The sequence below is a fragment of the Siniperca chuatsi genome, linkage group LG10 (assembly GCF_020085105.1).
Source record: "Siniperca chuatsi isolate FFG_IHB_CAS linkage group LG10, ASM2008510v1, whole genome shotgun sequence".
Taxonomy (NCBI): Eukaryota; Metazoa; Chordata; class Actinopteri; order Centrarchiformes; family Sinipercidae; genus Siniperca; species Siniperca chuatsi.
Genome location: NC_058051.1, coordinates 4,283,756 through 4,298,011, shown reverse-complemented (window position 1 = coordinate 4,298,011; position 14,256 = coordinate 4,283,756). Strand labels below are relative to the sequence as shown.

Genomic DNA, 14,256 nt, shown 5'->3' with positions numbered 1-14,256 from the left:
CTTCAGTTTCTTCTGCAGATTTTTTCTTTTTGTTTCTGTCTTGCACCCTAATTTTATGTTTTAAAGTAAAGTTTCTGCTTTCCTTTGGTGTATTGTTTAGTAAACTAAGTGATGTGTTTGGATGTGTGTTCAAAGCTTTTAAGAGAAAGTAGCTTTGCCTGCTTGTTTTGCATTCAATATGTTTGATTCAATATGATTTTTGAGACGTGACCTTTCAGTGAAACTCATCAAGCATCAAGAAAAAGTCTCTTTCATTCATACAGTACTTAATACCCCACCTTGTACAAAAGACTGAAAAAAAAAACCCCAAACAATATATGTGATAAAAAAGAGTTTATTTCTGTCTTAAATCAGATCTAATACAAAATTAAACACACTATGTAGAAAAATTACAGGTCATTTATACTCATTTAAGTTCATTTCACACTCAGATACAATATATATATTTATCAGTCAACATTTCCAGAAAGCAGTTTGTACTCGCTGTTTGAAACAAACATCCTCAGTTCACGAGTAGTTGACTTTCACACAGAACGTCTCCTCCGTCTTCTCCTCCAGGTTGTTCACGTAGACCAGTATTTCCACTGAGCCGGGACTCTGACTGGGGGCGAATCGTAGTCCGATGGTGTAACTCTCTCCCCCGCTGATCTGAACACAGCAAAAATATTTCATATTCATCTCAATGCTTTGTAAGGGTGAGTTAATGATTCTTTCTCTTCAGCTAGTAACACTACACGGATGCAACCATGTCCATGTACACAGAGTCTAATAGTATATCAATGTTACTCTGTACACGTACACACAGTGGATATGTTGCACACGTGGCCCTTGTGTCACATGATGGAGGAGGAAGTGGGTGGGGGTCAACAACTAGCCCTGTGACCCAGTGGCCCTAAGAGTCTACTGATATGTGACAATTTGGTAGTGTGTGATATTCCCACTTAATATGACATAGAATTCTGTGTTATCAAAACACAAATTATTTTAGCATTTGGTTGAAAATGCTGTGTTAAAGTGACAGAAATCAGTCAGATGAGAGTCATGTGACACATTTTGTGGGCTTCTCATAACTTTCCTGTACCATGTTTGGGTTTTTTTTCTCTACACATTTTGTTGGGAAACAGAACACACAACTCATGTGTATGAAAATATCTTTCTTTTAACATTAGAACACATTTTACTGAAAAACAATCATAGCATCTAACATAATAATCATTCAAATCACCTGCAATGTTTCACATTGTTTTTCTCTACGGTGTTTGTTGCCAGAGATAGACTGTCAATAATAATAGATTAATCTGTACCGTAAAACTTCAATTAGACGCAGAGTCCATTTAACTGGCTGGGTGTGGCTACACGTTTTGACAAATAAACGCAGATTATTCAATTAGATGCCAGGTCTGGTTTTTATAGAAGTTCTTTGGATGTATAAAACCTCTTAAAGCCCACTGGGTCGCCTGCTTGAGCTAGTTCTAAGTTGCTTAGATTGCACATATACAAATATAAATGTTTAAACTTTTACATGCTACGCATCGATAGATCGGTTAGATTCTCTATAATTCAATTGTTCAATAAATTTTACGGAAACCATGAGCACCAAAGTATAATTCATTCAGATTTACCGGCATGGTAAACAAGAGAGATGGAAAGAAAAAAGTGGTGACTTCCTACCTTTGAAGCAGTCATAAAGTCTGAATATGTGTCCCTTCCTCAATTATTTACCGTATTTCCCATCTTTGCTGATAGGACACAAGGGTCACGTGTGCACACAATGTCCACTGTGCGTGCGTGAGATGTACGTATTGTGTATAAGGAGCAAACGCTTATCCACACAGTGTTACTGTGCATCCTCATTGTGGGTTTCCACTGCCTAATGTTTGGAGGGTTGTCTGAAAACAGAAAATTATTACATTCATTGTTCTAACCTCTTGACATCACACTCTTTGTTTTTCGTCCAAATCACCATCTCTCCATCCAGAGTGGAATTTTGATTATTCTTTTGTATTAAAGGCACACAATTCTTAATGTTTTAATGCTTTTATTGTCAGTGCTCATAGTGTGAAAAAGGACTTCATTTGGTCATTTGTTTTTCTCAGTATTTCAAATCAGACCAGAATAATCTTATACTATTTCTGTAATAGCCAGTAATGGATATGTAAGTAAATTTTGGCAATTTACGCTGTAATCTTCCCCAAAAGCATAGCAGTATTGATCTCTGCTTTGCTTTCCCCCAGCTGGTTTTATTATGGCGAAGTATTTATGTCAAAAAAGAGATAAGTGCCACATTTGCTTAATGCTACGGGCACAGTAAATTCTTTATAAGACACCTGGAGCCTCGCTGACAAGATGGAAAAAACAAACTGGACAGCAGCAGAGAGACTTAAATTGTTTATGTGGAAACAGACTCCAATTGCATCTCATTAATTTATTTGTTAATTAAAAATGCTGGTTTTCCATTTGTTTTGCCATTTTATCACACCTCAGCAAATGAAAGGCAATGACGGCAGTGACTCTGGTACTTCATGTTTGTATGTGAGCGAATCAGCTATTAGAGACACTGAGGCTGACAACATAACAATAAAACAACAGCAGTAATGACTCCTCCTGTTTCATTCTGTAGGCAAACAAGGAAATCATTCACTTGTATAACAGCTGAGGAATGAACCATTGATGTGAGAGGCCAGAAATCATTGATGTCTTTTACTCAGCTTCATATCTGTTTACAGTTGACACCCAAGGTTTCTTTTCCACACAAAAGGTCACAATCAGCATGTCGGTCAAAACTTTGGTTTAACAGTGTCAGTCTGCACAGTAGTGCATGGGTATGATGCATAGCCAGTGATGTTGCAGCACAGCCAATTCATGATTTTAGCTAAGAGAGAACCAAAGATGATTTTGAGGTTGATACCAGGCTAAAATGGCAGTGCATTGTTGAAATAATCCAATACTAAAATGTCTAACTCCTCATGTCCACTGGATGTGGCTGTATTGTGAGCTGGCTGCACCACAGCTCCAACATAACTCTTGCAGTTTAAATATTCACAAGAACCAAGAACTACAGTAAAGGAACGTCTACACGAGACATTTCAGACGTGTTTTTCAGTCGTCCATCTCACACACGCCTGACAGAACAGATACGCTCCTTTTTTAATCAATACAGCTGTCTGCACAGGTCACATAAAGGCTCACGTTTTACTCAAGCTATACGCATGTAACTGATGCATATTTTTAAGCTTGTGTGATGGGCTCTGAGCGCTTCCGAAACGCAGGTGTAGCATGATCAACCCCGATCCTGATGAACATTTTGAATCTGGAATAATGAAAAGAATGAGACTTTTCTGAACACTGGCTTCTAAGTCATAAACCAGGCCTGTCCAGAGAACTGATAAGCCGTCTCCAGTAATTTCCTCTGTCCCATGACCTTTGCCGGACTCAGGTCACTAATGAAAGGTTGAATGACAATTTCTCGATTTACGGCGGGCCTGCAAAAACTCACGAAGCATGAACAACCTAAGCCAGTTTAGTAAATTACAACTTACTCTCCCTAACCATGCATAACACAACCTGACACCACCCTCTTTTAAGGAACATCTCATGATCTCTGGTCTTCATCAAGTGAAAACCAGGACTTGTAAAACTTTAAGATTAAAAGAATAAAGAAAATTACATTGCCATGCAGAATCAAATAATGTATGATGTCATACAAAGTACGGATCACCATTTTCTGTATTAACAAAACTATTCTTTCAGGACATCCATAATAATTTGGGACAGCATGTGTGATAATTTGGGATACACTGTCAGAAGTAAGTCCTTGCTTGCCAATATAATGACATATTAACAAGAATATTTTGAAATGATCTCTTGTTGTCTTAATGTTAATATTGATCAATTGAACATGCCTAAAGTTACTGGATGTTACATATTCTCCTATTATGATGTGCTGAGTAGCTAATGAAAAAGGAAATGAGACCAAATCTTGAGGCCCAGCAGGCCTCAACTGACCCCGCAGGACCAAAGGCACACAGAATATGTTGGAAAAATACTGATATCCAACAAGACTGAAAGAAAGAAGCCTGCTAAAAGGAGATCTGTGCCATTTCTGAGATATAACAAGGTTAGAAAAGAAGAAACCCTGGACCTTATGCACCAGTCACATGGTGCAGAGAAGGATAAATAGAGAGCGATGGAGAGACAGAGCGAAAGAGCCTCAAAGACTTAACTCTTAAAGAAAGACACTTTATTAGCAAACTTAAATTGCTGATACCAGATTAAAGAAGTTTCTACATCCAGTTGCAGCACCGGAGTCCTAACGAGGACTGTAACAAACCTTAAACTCAGCCAAAAGCTGGCAGATGCTCACACCGCATTGCCATCACAATTGAACTTCATCAGCCTACTTATGGAGGAAGAGATCTGACTAAGACCAGAGTCACTCCGTGGGACCGACAACACGTCCTGAAACATGGGGAGGAGGAGTTTCATCTGGAACCGATCGCCACCGAGTGGCCAGAAAAATGGCACTGCTTATCCTCTCCTCTTCCCTTCAGGGTCACGCCTGCCCTGCTCAGCCAAAACTCAGGTGAAACAGCAGATACTTTTCTGTGACACTGGGGTTTGATGCTTTAGCTTACTAAGAACAATTAGGAAACGTAGATAAAAATTAGGATCTCCCATCCCATAGGTTTGATAGCTAAATTACTTCGGGTGATTAATAATTCTTAATAATAATCTCCCTTGACTTTCCAAAACTTGGAGGGGGATTTGCTTGTTTAATAGAAGCAACCTAATCATACTCATAAAAATCCCTGGGAAGCGCATAAAAAAATGATTTTCAGTCAGTGGAAAGTCACTGTAGCTAACTCTACAGCAGGCACTGATAATAAATAGTTTGTTCTGCTGCATGATCAGAATATATTATGTGAAATAAATATTGGCCAAGTACTCAAAAGGAATTCCAACTTATTATCAAAAATTGCTTTGAATTGTATCTCATTTACACATGAATTGTGTGATATAATGAAGTGGGCAAAATAGCCCAAAAAAAGCCTATAGTACGACTTAATTTACAATTATTTGCTGACATCTCCTCATCCCCAAAAGATGCCTCAATGTCCAACTTGAATTAAAATGGATAGAGTAGTTTAAGATATAGTAGAATTTGAATAGAATATAAAATCTTTGCTGACATTAACAGTAGCTTTCAATAGGCAGAATTTATTTTCTCTGTAGAATTTTATGTCTTTTAAATTGACCATTTGGTTTGGCAAAAGTGTTGCAAGTATTCGTTGTTATTTCCATCATTTTATTATAAACAGGATCAAAAAAAGCTGATCAAACAGGATTCCTACCATTGGTCAGTAGCACTTTTCATTATAGCTGATACTAATTATTTACAGGGTGGTAACAGCACAAGGTACCATTAATCCCATGAAACTACCTGTACTGAAGCAGGTCTTGATTTCCTTCAACAACAAAGACAAGCTTTTGTCGAGGAGGAAGGTTCCCTTCCTGGTCTAGGTGTTAATCAAAGTCTTATCTCACCTGGAATGTATCCTCTTTGAACTGGAGCAGGTCTGGATGGTCAGAGCGGAGCAGGAATGTGCGGCTACTGGTGTAGGGGTTGGTGTAGGTAATTTTCCTTGAGCTGCCACGCCCACCACCAACTGGGACACACACTTCAAATGCCTGCACACAAACACACACGCAGACAGTTAGTGCCATAACTGGTTGGTCACTAAATCAGTAGGCCACATCTAAAAATGCACTTCCCATGTGCTGCTAGTATCAGATTTTTGACTGTTGACAAACAAATTGTCAGTGTACACTTTGCACATTGGGTGCGCTGCCTCAAGATCCACATTTGTAAGATGTGTATAAGTGATAAAGATTAGAAAAGAAAAGGACTTATTTCTGTGGTTTAGACTGATAGCAACACCACCAGTATGTATCGTATATGAGAGGGAGTCGAAATTGATTTTTTCCTGCCTTTGCACTACTGTAACACTCTTGGGATCACAATGGACAGACAAATTGAAGATATTGTCTTATTTTTATTCCATGAATTTTTCTTCCTTGCCAAAACCTGGTGCCTACATTACCCACAATGCAATTGTTTCCATTTGTTTGGAGATTCGGGTGTGTTATGCTAGTAGTGGCTAAAGTAGCCTCGAGCCGCTAGACATTTTAAGCAGTACAGAAACAAAACTACTCATACCTTGGACAGTATGGGCCGGCGGACGTTGAGACAGAGCAGCCAGGCAGTGACTAGCTGCCGGTGCTCCACATCCACCGCGTTCACGTACAAGAAGCGGCTGCCTGCTCGCCATGGTTGCACCTTCAGCTGGAGCTCCTGCACTGCTGCGGGAGGCAAAACAAACACACCCTCTGGGTCTACCTACAGAGAAGGTATGGGAGGGGGCAATAAAGGGTGGTTGGGTTTGGCAGTTGGGTGTGGAGATGTTGTTGATTAGGGTTAGAATGAGAAAGAGACAATTAATAAAGAGAAATAGAGGCATTGACCATATGACAGAGTAAAGATAGTAACATAGTATGGAAGAAGAGAGAGACATTTTATTAGAAGAGGTAAAAAAAAAGGTATAGAAAAGGACAGAATTAATGGGAAAAGGTGGTTAGTAGAGTCAGAGGAAAATAAAGGAGGTGTACAGATTACAGCAGAGGGTGAGAGATAGGGCAAATGGTATTGGTAAAGGTAAAGAGAGGGCAGACAATGAAATGAGAGAAAGTAGAGGCAGAAAAGTGACAGAGAGACAGAAGGATGTGAGAATGAGATTTACTGTGCAGCTCCTTTTCAATCTGTTGAGAAAAGCAAAGCTATTCTCTGGCGGTGAGCTTTATCCTATTTTATAAGACTCCTCTGATGCATTCCACAGTGAGCTAACCTGCCGAGAGTCAGATCAAAGCGGCCGCTGATGCATACGGTGAAATCTTTTAAAAATACATCTGTCGCTTTTTCAGCCAGTACCCTATGTCTTCAGGGAGAACACGTTTGGGTCATACTGTATGCATCCATGGTCGCTTTTTTGAATATGAGTGAGTAATATGCAATGCCCTTTTACTGCAGCTCTGAGTGAAAAGCATTGTCAAACTTCTTGTACCCAGTTATGAATAAGAAACAATGTATTTTAAAATAGATAAAAAAATAAAAAAGAGAGCAATCTGACACTCTTGGAACATATTTTCACATGTTCAGCGAGCATACAACCATTGCTAATTTTTCAGATTGTGTCAAATTGTGTCCCAAGATGATCTGACATGATTGCAGAAAGTGATGGGGGACCTAATAAAATGGAATGAAATGACATGAAAAGACCCATTTTGCAGTCAACACGCATTTGTACATTCTTGATAATGACTTGAATTTTAACCTGGAGTTAAGAGAGACTGTTGCTGTTCCATTGTTTCCTGCTGCTAAGAGAACAATTTGCATGAAATCATTTTGGATATGAGGTTTGAAAATTGCTAATACAGAAAAAAATATGTTAAGAACAAAGCTCTCAAGTTCTCATTAGATACAGAGGATTCAAGGTAAGATCTGAGCTGTTTTGATTCCACCTTTTCTCTTTTCTGTATGTTGCTTTCCATTTGTGTCAGCCTTTGTCCCAATTGAAAAACAGAAATCATCAGAAAAAGGCAAAAGTGAAGACAGTCACGTAGAAATAAATTGCACCACCTTCTCATTTTAGATTACAGTTTCTCACATTAACACTGGTACTTGAGACACAATGACCACAGCATGTAATTCATGTACCAACTCCCTGAACCAATTCTGCTAAAATACAAGCACATTTCCTGCTTTACACTCAGATTGCAGTTAAACCACAAAACACTACACACAATTCTCTACATTTGGCACAATCTTCATGAATAAAATCTCTTGTGTTCATGGAACACACTGCCATTCAAAATGCTGAACTTAAATTTCATGCTATCCACTCTGAATCTCACATGGGCAAAATGTTGCACATTTCTTCAATAGGCAATCAGAGCTTTAGCAATAAAAGGGCCACATGTAAGCTCTTCTGTTTTGGAGCAATGGATGCCAACATAAGACAGAGAGGCATACCAAGTGGAGTGAGAGTAAGAGGAGGGGGAGGAAGAGGAAGAGCAAGACCAAGAAGAGCCATAATCTCTGATGAGATTTGGGCCACCATGAGTCTAAGCAATGAAAATTCAGACTTTCCAGAATAAGAATAGGTAAGAAACTGGATTTGACATACTAGGCGATACAGAATTTCATTTTGCAGGAGATTTGTGGAGTTTTGCCTTTCGTGTGTGTTTTTTTTAAGATTATTTTTTGGGCTTTTTGCCTTTATTTGATAGGAACAGCTGAAGAGAGACAGGAAATGTGGGAAAGAGAGAGAGGGGATGACATGCAGCAAAGGGACACGCGCTGGAATCGAACCCTGGCCGCTGTGGTAAGGACTCAGCCTTGTACATGGTGCACACACTAACAGGTGAGTTACTGGGGCGCCCCATGTGTGTGTTTTTGATTTGTGTGTAGAGTTCTGAGAATACGAGGTATACTTTCAGAAAACATATGTAAACAATTGAGAAAAACTGAAAACACAGGGCTATGTACGAGTGGTAGGGATGATGTAGATTTGCCCTAAACACTTAGTTCACCACCTTAAACTAATAATACTGTTGGTCGCACACTCTTCATCACCCCCTTTCAAATGACAACTCCAAACAAGAGTTATGTATGTGACTACAGTGCTATGACTTCTGGATGGGTTTCCGGTGTTTCTAGCAGTCATGAAGAATCAAATAGAACTCTCCACTAGAGGTCTTCATGGGTCCAAAATCCAAACACAGACCCGTGGACAACCTACCCGAGCCTGACGTAAAGAAATTAATTTAAATAAAAACCCGATCCAAAAGGAACCTGAGGGCAGTCAGACTTGATCCAAATACACCCCAAAATACTTAGACCTGATCCAAAATGTGGTTGACGCGGGAAGACCCAAATACAGAGAAAACCCCAACACTGGCAGCAGCATGATGCCTCACCAATTAATGAGCAGCTGGTGTCCAAAAGAGCAGCAATAAATGTCATTTTTCCTGCACTTCACACTCTCCATCTGCCTCAAAAAACAAACTTTCTATTGCAATGATTATGACGCACACAAGATTAGAGCTGGTAAAGAGTCTGCTTGGATCTGCTTGGGTATTAGAAATATTGATAGATACACAGACTTGAGACCCACAGCAATTTAACAAGACCCTTCCTGATTAAGTAGAATCTGGACCTGGCACGGCTCAGGGCAATAGGTTGGGTCTCAGTTACTAGAAACCGTGGAACTGTGAAGATCTCTACTCTCCACACTGCTGAGAGATGATTTCTGTTTTGATATACAGTATCTCAATACGGGTGTGCTACCAAGGTTAGGGAATGCAAGCAGCCATGTACTTGGACTCACTATAGACTGGGACCACAATCAATTGACAGTATAATAAAGTTACTGTATAATTCACTGACTCAAAAAAAAGTGGGTAACTCTTAAAGATGTGTACCTCAATCTCCTGGGGGTGAGATGAGAAACATTTGACCTTGCGAACAGCCTGCTTCCCCCTCAGCACCAGTGATTGACAGCTCCGCTGGCCAGTCACACAGCTGACATCCACCCGCTCCAGGAAATGCACGTAAATCTGCCAGATCTGGGACGGCGCTGCCATCCACTTATCACTACAGAGAAAAACATCATCAGGGACAATTAAGCTGAGGCCCCCTGGAGACGCAGCAGTAGCAGCATGAGGTCGGAGATGAGGAGGGCTGATCTATGGCTATGCTCGCATTTTAATAAGCAGCAATATCATTATCATCATCCTCCTCTCACTGCTGAGAAGAAGGGAATTCAGTCTCAGTGGCCCTAACTGACTCTGAGAGCTGTGAGTGGGAGGTGATGTAGTCACCTACTCAGCCCTGCTCTGTGGCAACAGCACTCAAGGAGCATTTAGGGATATTTGGAATAGAATTCAAGTGATATGGGTTTTTGAAGTGTTGGATTGACGCTGCTGATAAGTGATGTTTTCAGATGATATTCAGCATTATTACATGTTGCAACAGCCATGCCACAAATGTTTACACTGGATTGCATTAGGTGTTTGTGTAATGCTTTATTTTACGAGTTCTGTAATTTGGTGATCATTTCCTAAAACATTTCTTTAAAATAAGGCTGGATTATCAACTAGGGAAAACACACAGGCCTGGGCCCCAGATGCCCAGGGACCTCAAAACCTCCAGGTTCAATGTGTGTCAGTCGGTTTGGGTAATTTGAATTGAATTTATACCACTAAAGTAAAATGTCAGCTACAAAGGGTCCTCCATTATTAGCTAATCTTGTGGCCCTGTCTTGTAGAGGGGGCCATGTGTCAAAATGGCTCCCTCTGCAAGACAGGGGGCTGTTTAACTCCTCCTCTATTACTTTAATTCATATTGTGCTCACATAGTGCATATTCCTGAATAACTTTCTGTGTAATCTACTTAACACACACTAAATGATACAGAAAAAATTATGGCCAGGTCTTATTATTCCAGCATAAGAGGACTGGATGATCTCAGTGTCTAGGCATATAATGAAGCTGCCACGTGGAGTCTGCTGTATGCACTGTGTTTAACCCATAAAATAAAGTGTTACCTGTGTTGTTATTGTGTCGATTTCATGTACAGATTCATGTATGACTTTGATTGGGAAGAATCCAATCAAAATCTCTCATTACAAACAAATTAAAGGTGCCCTGCAGAGTTTCTGACAACTAGTAGCACTATGTAGCAGTGTTTTTTTGAGCAGGTACCTGTTGTTTGTATTTCGTACACTTGTATGAGGACGCACTTGTATGTGCACAAGCATGCAGATGATGCAATCCACATTTCTGCTTACTAAATGGCAGATAGTGGTAGTAACACTATTTAAAAAATTGGCTTTGTTTTATGAGGAAGAGAATGCATTCAACACATTAGTCGGGTCTGAAGAACACATATAATGTGCGTTGCTGAGAGACACTGAATGTTAACATAAATGTGTTAGTTTACCAGAAAACTCCACAGGGTAACTTTAAATAAAGGGTTTCTAATAGACCACCAATCTAAGGAAGACCAGTTCTGCAGTAAATATGTAACCAGTCAAAACTTCATCATATCCATCATATCCAAGTTGAATGATAAATACCTGACTTTAATAAGGCAAACCTTGGCAAACCCACACATAATACTGCTCTAATCCTGATGGAGACTAGAGGACGGGTTCTGTAACTTCAGGCAGTCAGACCACCAAACCTCCATCTGATTAGTTAATTAATTCAAGCCTGCGTGAACAATTTAATTAGTCCAAAATAGAATGCTTCTTCAGGCTAAGCTGTGTGTGTGTGTGTGTGTGTGTGTGTGTGTGTGTGTGTGTGTGTGTTCACTGCATACAGGTTGCCTGTTCAGTAAATAATACATACGTAAAAACCATCACAAAGAACATTTTTATGTGTGGACTGGGACTCCCTGGCACTTTCAAGTACACATCCTGAGGCTCCCCTGGCACCTAGACAGAAACAGAGTGAAAGGCAGAAATATATTAAAATGGAGGGGTAAAGGAAAAGAGGAAGCAGAAATAAAGGAAACCCCACATTAGAACTTTAAAAGTGTATGGCATGGTGCAAGGGCAAGCCTTTAAGGTATCAAAACAGCTTGCAATTCAAGGTTAGGGTTAGGAAAGCTAGAATAAAGTGCTTTCCTCCCCAGAAAAGAAAATTGTGTTGAAGTTATCAGTTCAGTAATTAATCCCTTTCTAATATTAGTGTGGATTATTGTGGTAGGGACTGGAAAATGAAAAAAAGAAAATAATGTAATTCTCTCACCAGCATCCTTGTCTGGCAGATGATGTTAGGGTTACTGCAGCGTACAGGAATGTGAGTCCTGGCATCTAGGTCTCCAACTGGTTAACCCAATACCAAGAAAGAGAAAAAATGGTTAATATATAGACAGTAAAGATCTGAAGTGTATTTAAGCAGTTTTTATTAATGGAATCAGTTTTAAACACCTAGTTGATCTTAAGGACAGGTCTAATGTGATCTATTTTATACATTACACACATATACACATAAACATGCATATGTGCTGTACATGCTGTGCTATTTTCTTGATTTTATCCATCTAATTTTTTCTTGCTTTTCATTTCCTGCTCTATTTCCAGATGCCTCTCTGTTATTACCCTTTTTTGTGATAGAAATTGTATTATACTGTAAGATTGTTTTTGTTGATATTTTAGTGAAAACACAATAAAATGAACATTCCAACTTGTTGACGTAATGACGTTGTACTGTTATGCACAGCAACAACAAGCATGGCTGAAAGCGAAAGTGACATTGCTACCGGCTCCACGGTGGAGGAGTTGGTTCCAAAAGGGGGCTACTTCAGTAGTGTGGAAGTGGTTTGGTTACAAAAGATCAAGCAGTTTCCCACACATAGATTTTACTTGGTCGGGCCACCCAGGTATATTAATGGCGCCATTAGCAGCGATCGATTAACTAGTGGACAATCTCCCAAAGAGAACTGAAGGGAAAAGCAAGGTGAGCAGATTAAAGTAGTTTGTGAGTAAACACTACAATAAGATGGAGGATTCAGTAGAATTAAAATGGCAAAATAAGAAATAATTTACTAAAAATAGGGTAATGTATTCTTTCAAATTTTACATATATATTTTCAATAGACAAATACAGTGGCTTGCAAAAGTATTCATACCTCTTGAACTTTTCCACATTACAACAACAAAAATAAACGTATTTTATTGGGATTTCAAGTGATAGACCAACACAAAGTTGCGCATATTTGTGAAGTGGAAGAAAAATTATACATGGTTTTCAAAGTTTAAAAAAAATAAAACTGAAAAGTGTGGCATGCAAAAGTATTCAGCCCCACCTGACTCAATACTTTGTAGAACCACCTTTCGCTGCATTACAGCTGCAAGTCTTTTGGGGTATGTCTCTACCAGCTTTGCACATCTAAAGACTGACATTTTTGCCCATTCTTCTTTGCAAAAGAACTCAAGCTCAATCAGATTGGATGGAGAGTGTCTGTGAACAGCAATTTTCAGGTCTTGCCACAGATTCTCAGTGGGATTTAGGTCTGAACTTTGACTGGGCCATTCTAACACATGCATATGCTTTGATCTAAACCATTCCATTGTAGCTCTGGCCGTATGTTTAGGCTCATTGTCCTGCTGGAACCTTTGCCCCAGTCTCAAGTCTTTTGCTGACTAACAGGTTTTCTTCCAAGATTGCCCTGTATTTGGCTCCATCCATCTTTCCATCAACTCTGACCAGCTTCCCTGTCCCTGCTGAAGAAAAGCATCCCCACAGCATGATGCTGCCACCCCCATGTTTCATGGTGGGGATGGTGTGTTCAGGGTGATGTGCAGTGTTAGTTTTCCGCCACACATAGCGTCTTGCTTTTTGGCCCAAAACTTTTTTGGTCTCATCTGACCAGAGCACCTTCTTCCACGTTTGCTGTGTCCCCCACATGACTTTTGGCAAACCACAAACAGGACTCCTTATGGCTTTTTTTTTTTTTTTTAAAATGGCTTTCTTCTTGCCACTCTTCCATAACGGCCGGATTTGTGGAGTGCACGACTAACAGTTCTGCCATGCTCTTTCCATTTTTGGATGATGGACTGAACAGTGCTCTGTGAGATGTTCAAATCTTGGGATATTTTTTTATAACCTAACCCCGCTTTAAACTTCTCCACAACTTTATCCCTGACCTATCTGGTGTGTTCCTTGGGCTTCATGGGGCTGTTTGTTCACTAATGTTCTCTAACAAACCTCTGAGGCCTTCACAGAACAGCTGTATTTATACTGAGATTAGATTACACACAGGTGGACTTTATTTACTAATTAGGTGATTTCTGAAGGCAATTGGTTGCACTGGATTGTATTTAGGGGTATCAGAGTAAAGGGGGCTGAATACTTTTGCACACCACACTTTTCAGAGTTTTTTTTTTTGTAAAAAACTTTGAAAACCATGTATAATTTTCCTTCCACTTCACAAATATGCGCCACTTTGTGTTGTTCCATCACATGAAATCCCAATAAAATACATTTACGTTTGTGGTTGTAACGTGAAAAAATGTGGAAAAGTTAGAAAGGGGTATGAATACTTTTGCAAGCCACTGTGTATATGTATATACATATTTATTTCAAGATTTTTGTCATATCGTCAAGAATTTCGCAGAAATACCCTGAAATATT

The 14,256-nt window shown here is 39.6% G+C and overlaps 1 protein-coding gene across 3 annotated transcripts in view; it reads right to left on the bottom strand.

The window, feature by feature from the left end:
- Positions 1 to 318: 318 nt before the first annotated feature.
- The window catches only part of nphp4 (nephronophthisis 4), a 179,899-nt gene continuing 165,961 nt past the window's right edge, over positions 319 to 14,256 (bottom strand). For all 3 annotated transcript variants that reach the window (XM_044210968.1, XM_044210970.1, XM_044210969.1), the window contains exons 25-30: positions 11,869 to 11,945; positions 11,467 to 11,552; positions 9,538 to 9,709; positions 6,218 to 6,397; positions 5,545 to 5,688; positions 319 to 648 (exon numbers count right to left, since the gene is read on the bottom strand). In XM_044210968.1, coding sequence (XP_044066903.1) covers positions 508 to 648; positions 5,545 to 5,688; positions 6,218 to 6,397; positions 9,538 to 9,709; positions 11,467 to 11,552; positions 11,869 to 11,945 — 800 coding nt within the window. In that variant the 3' untranslated portion in view covers positions 319 to 507. The remainder of the gene's footprint in view (positions 649 to 5,544; positions 5,689 to 6,217; positions 6,398 to 9,537; positions 9,710 to 11,466; positions 11,553 to 11,868; positions 11,946 to 14,256) is intronic.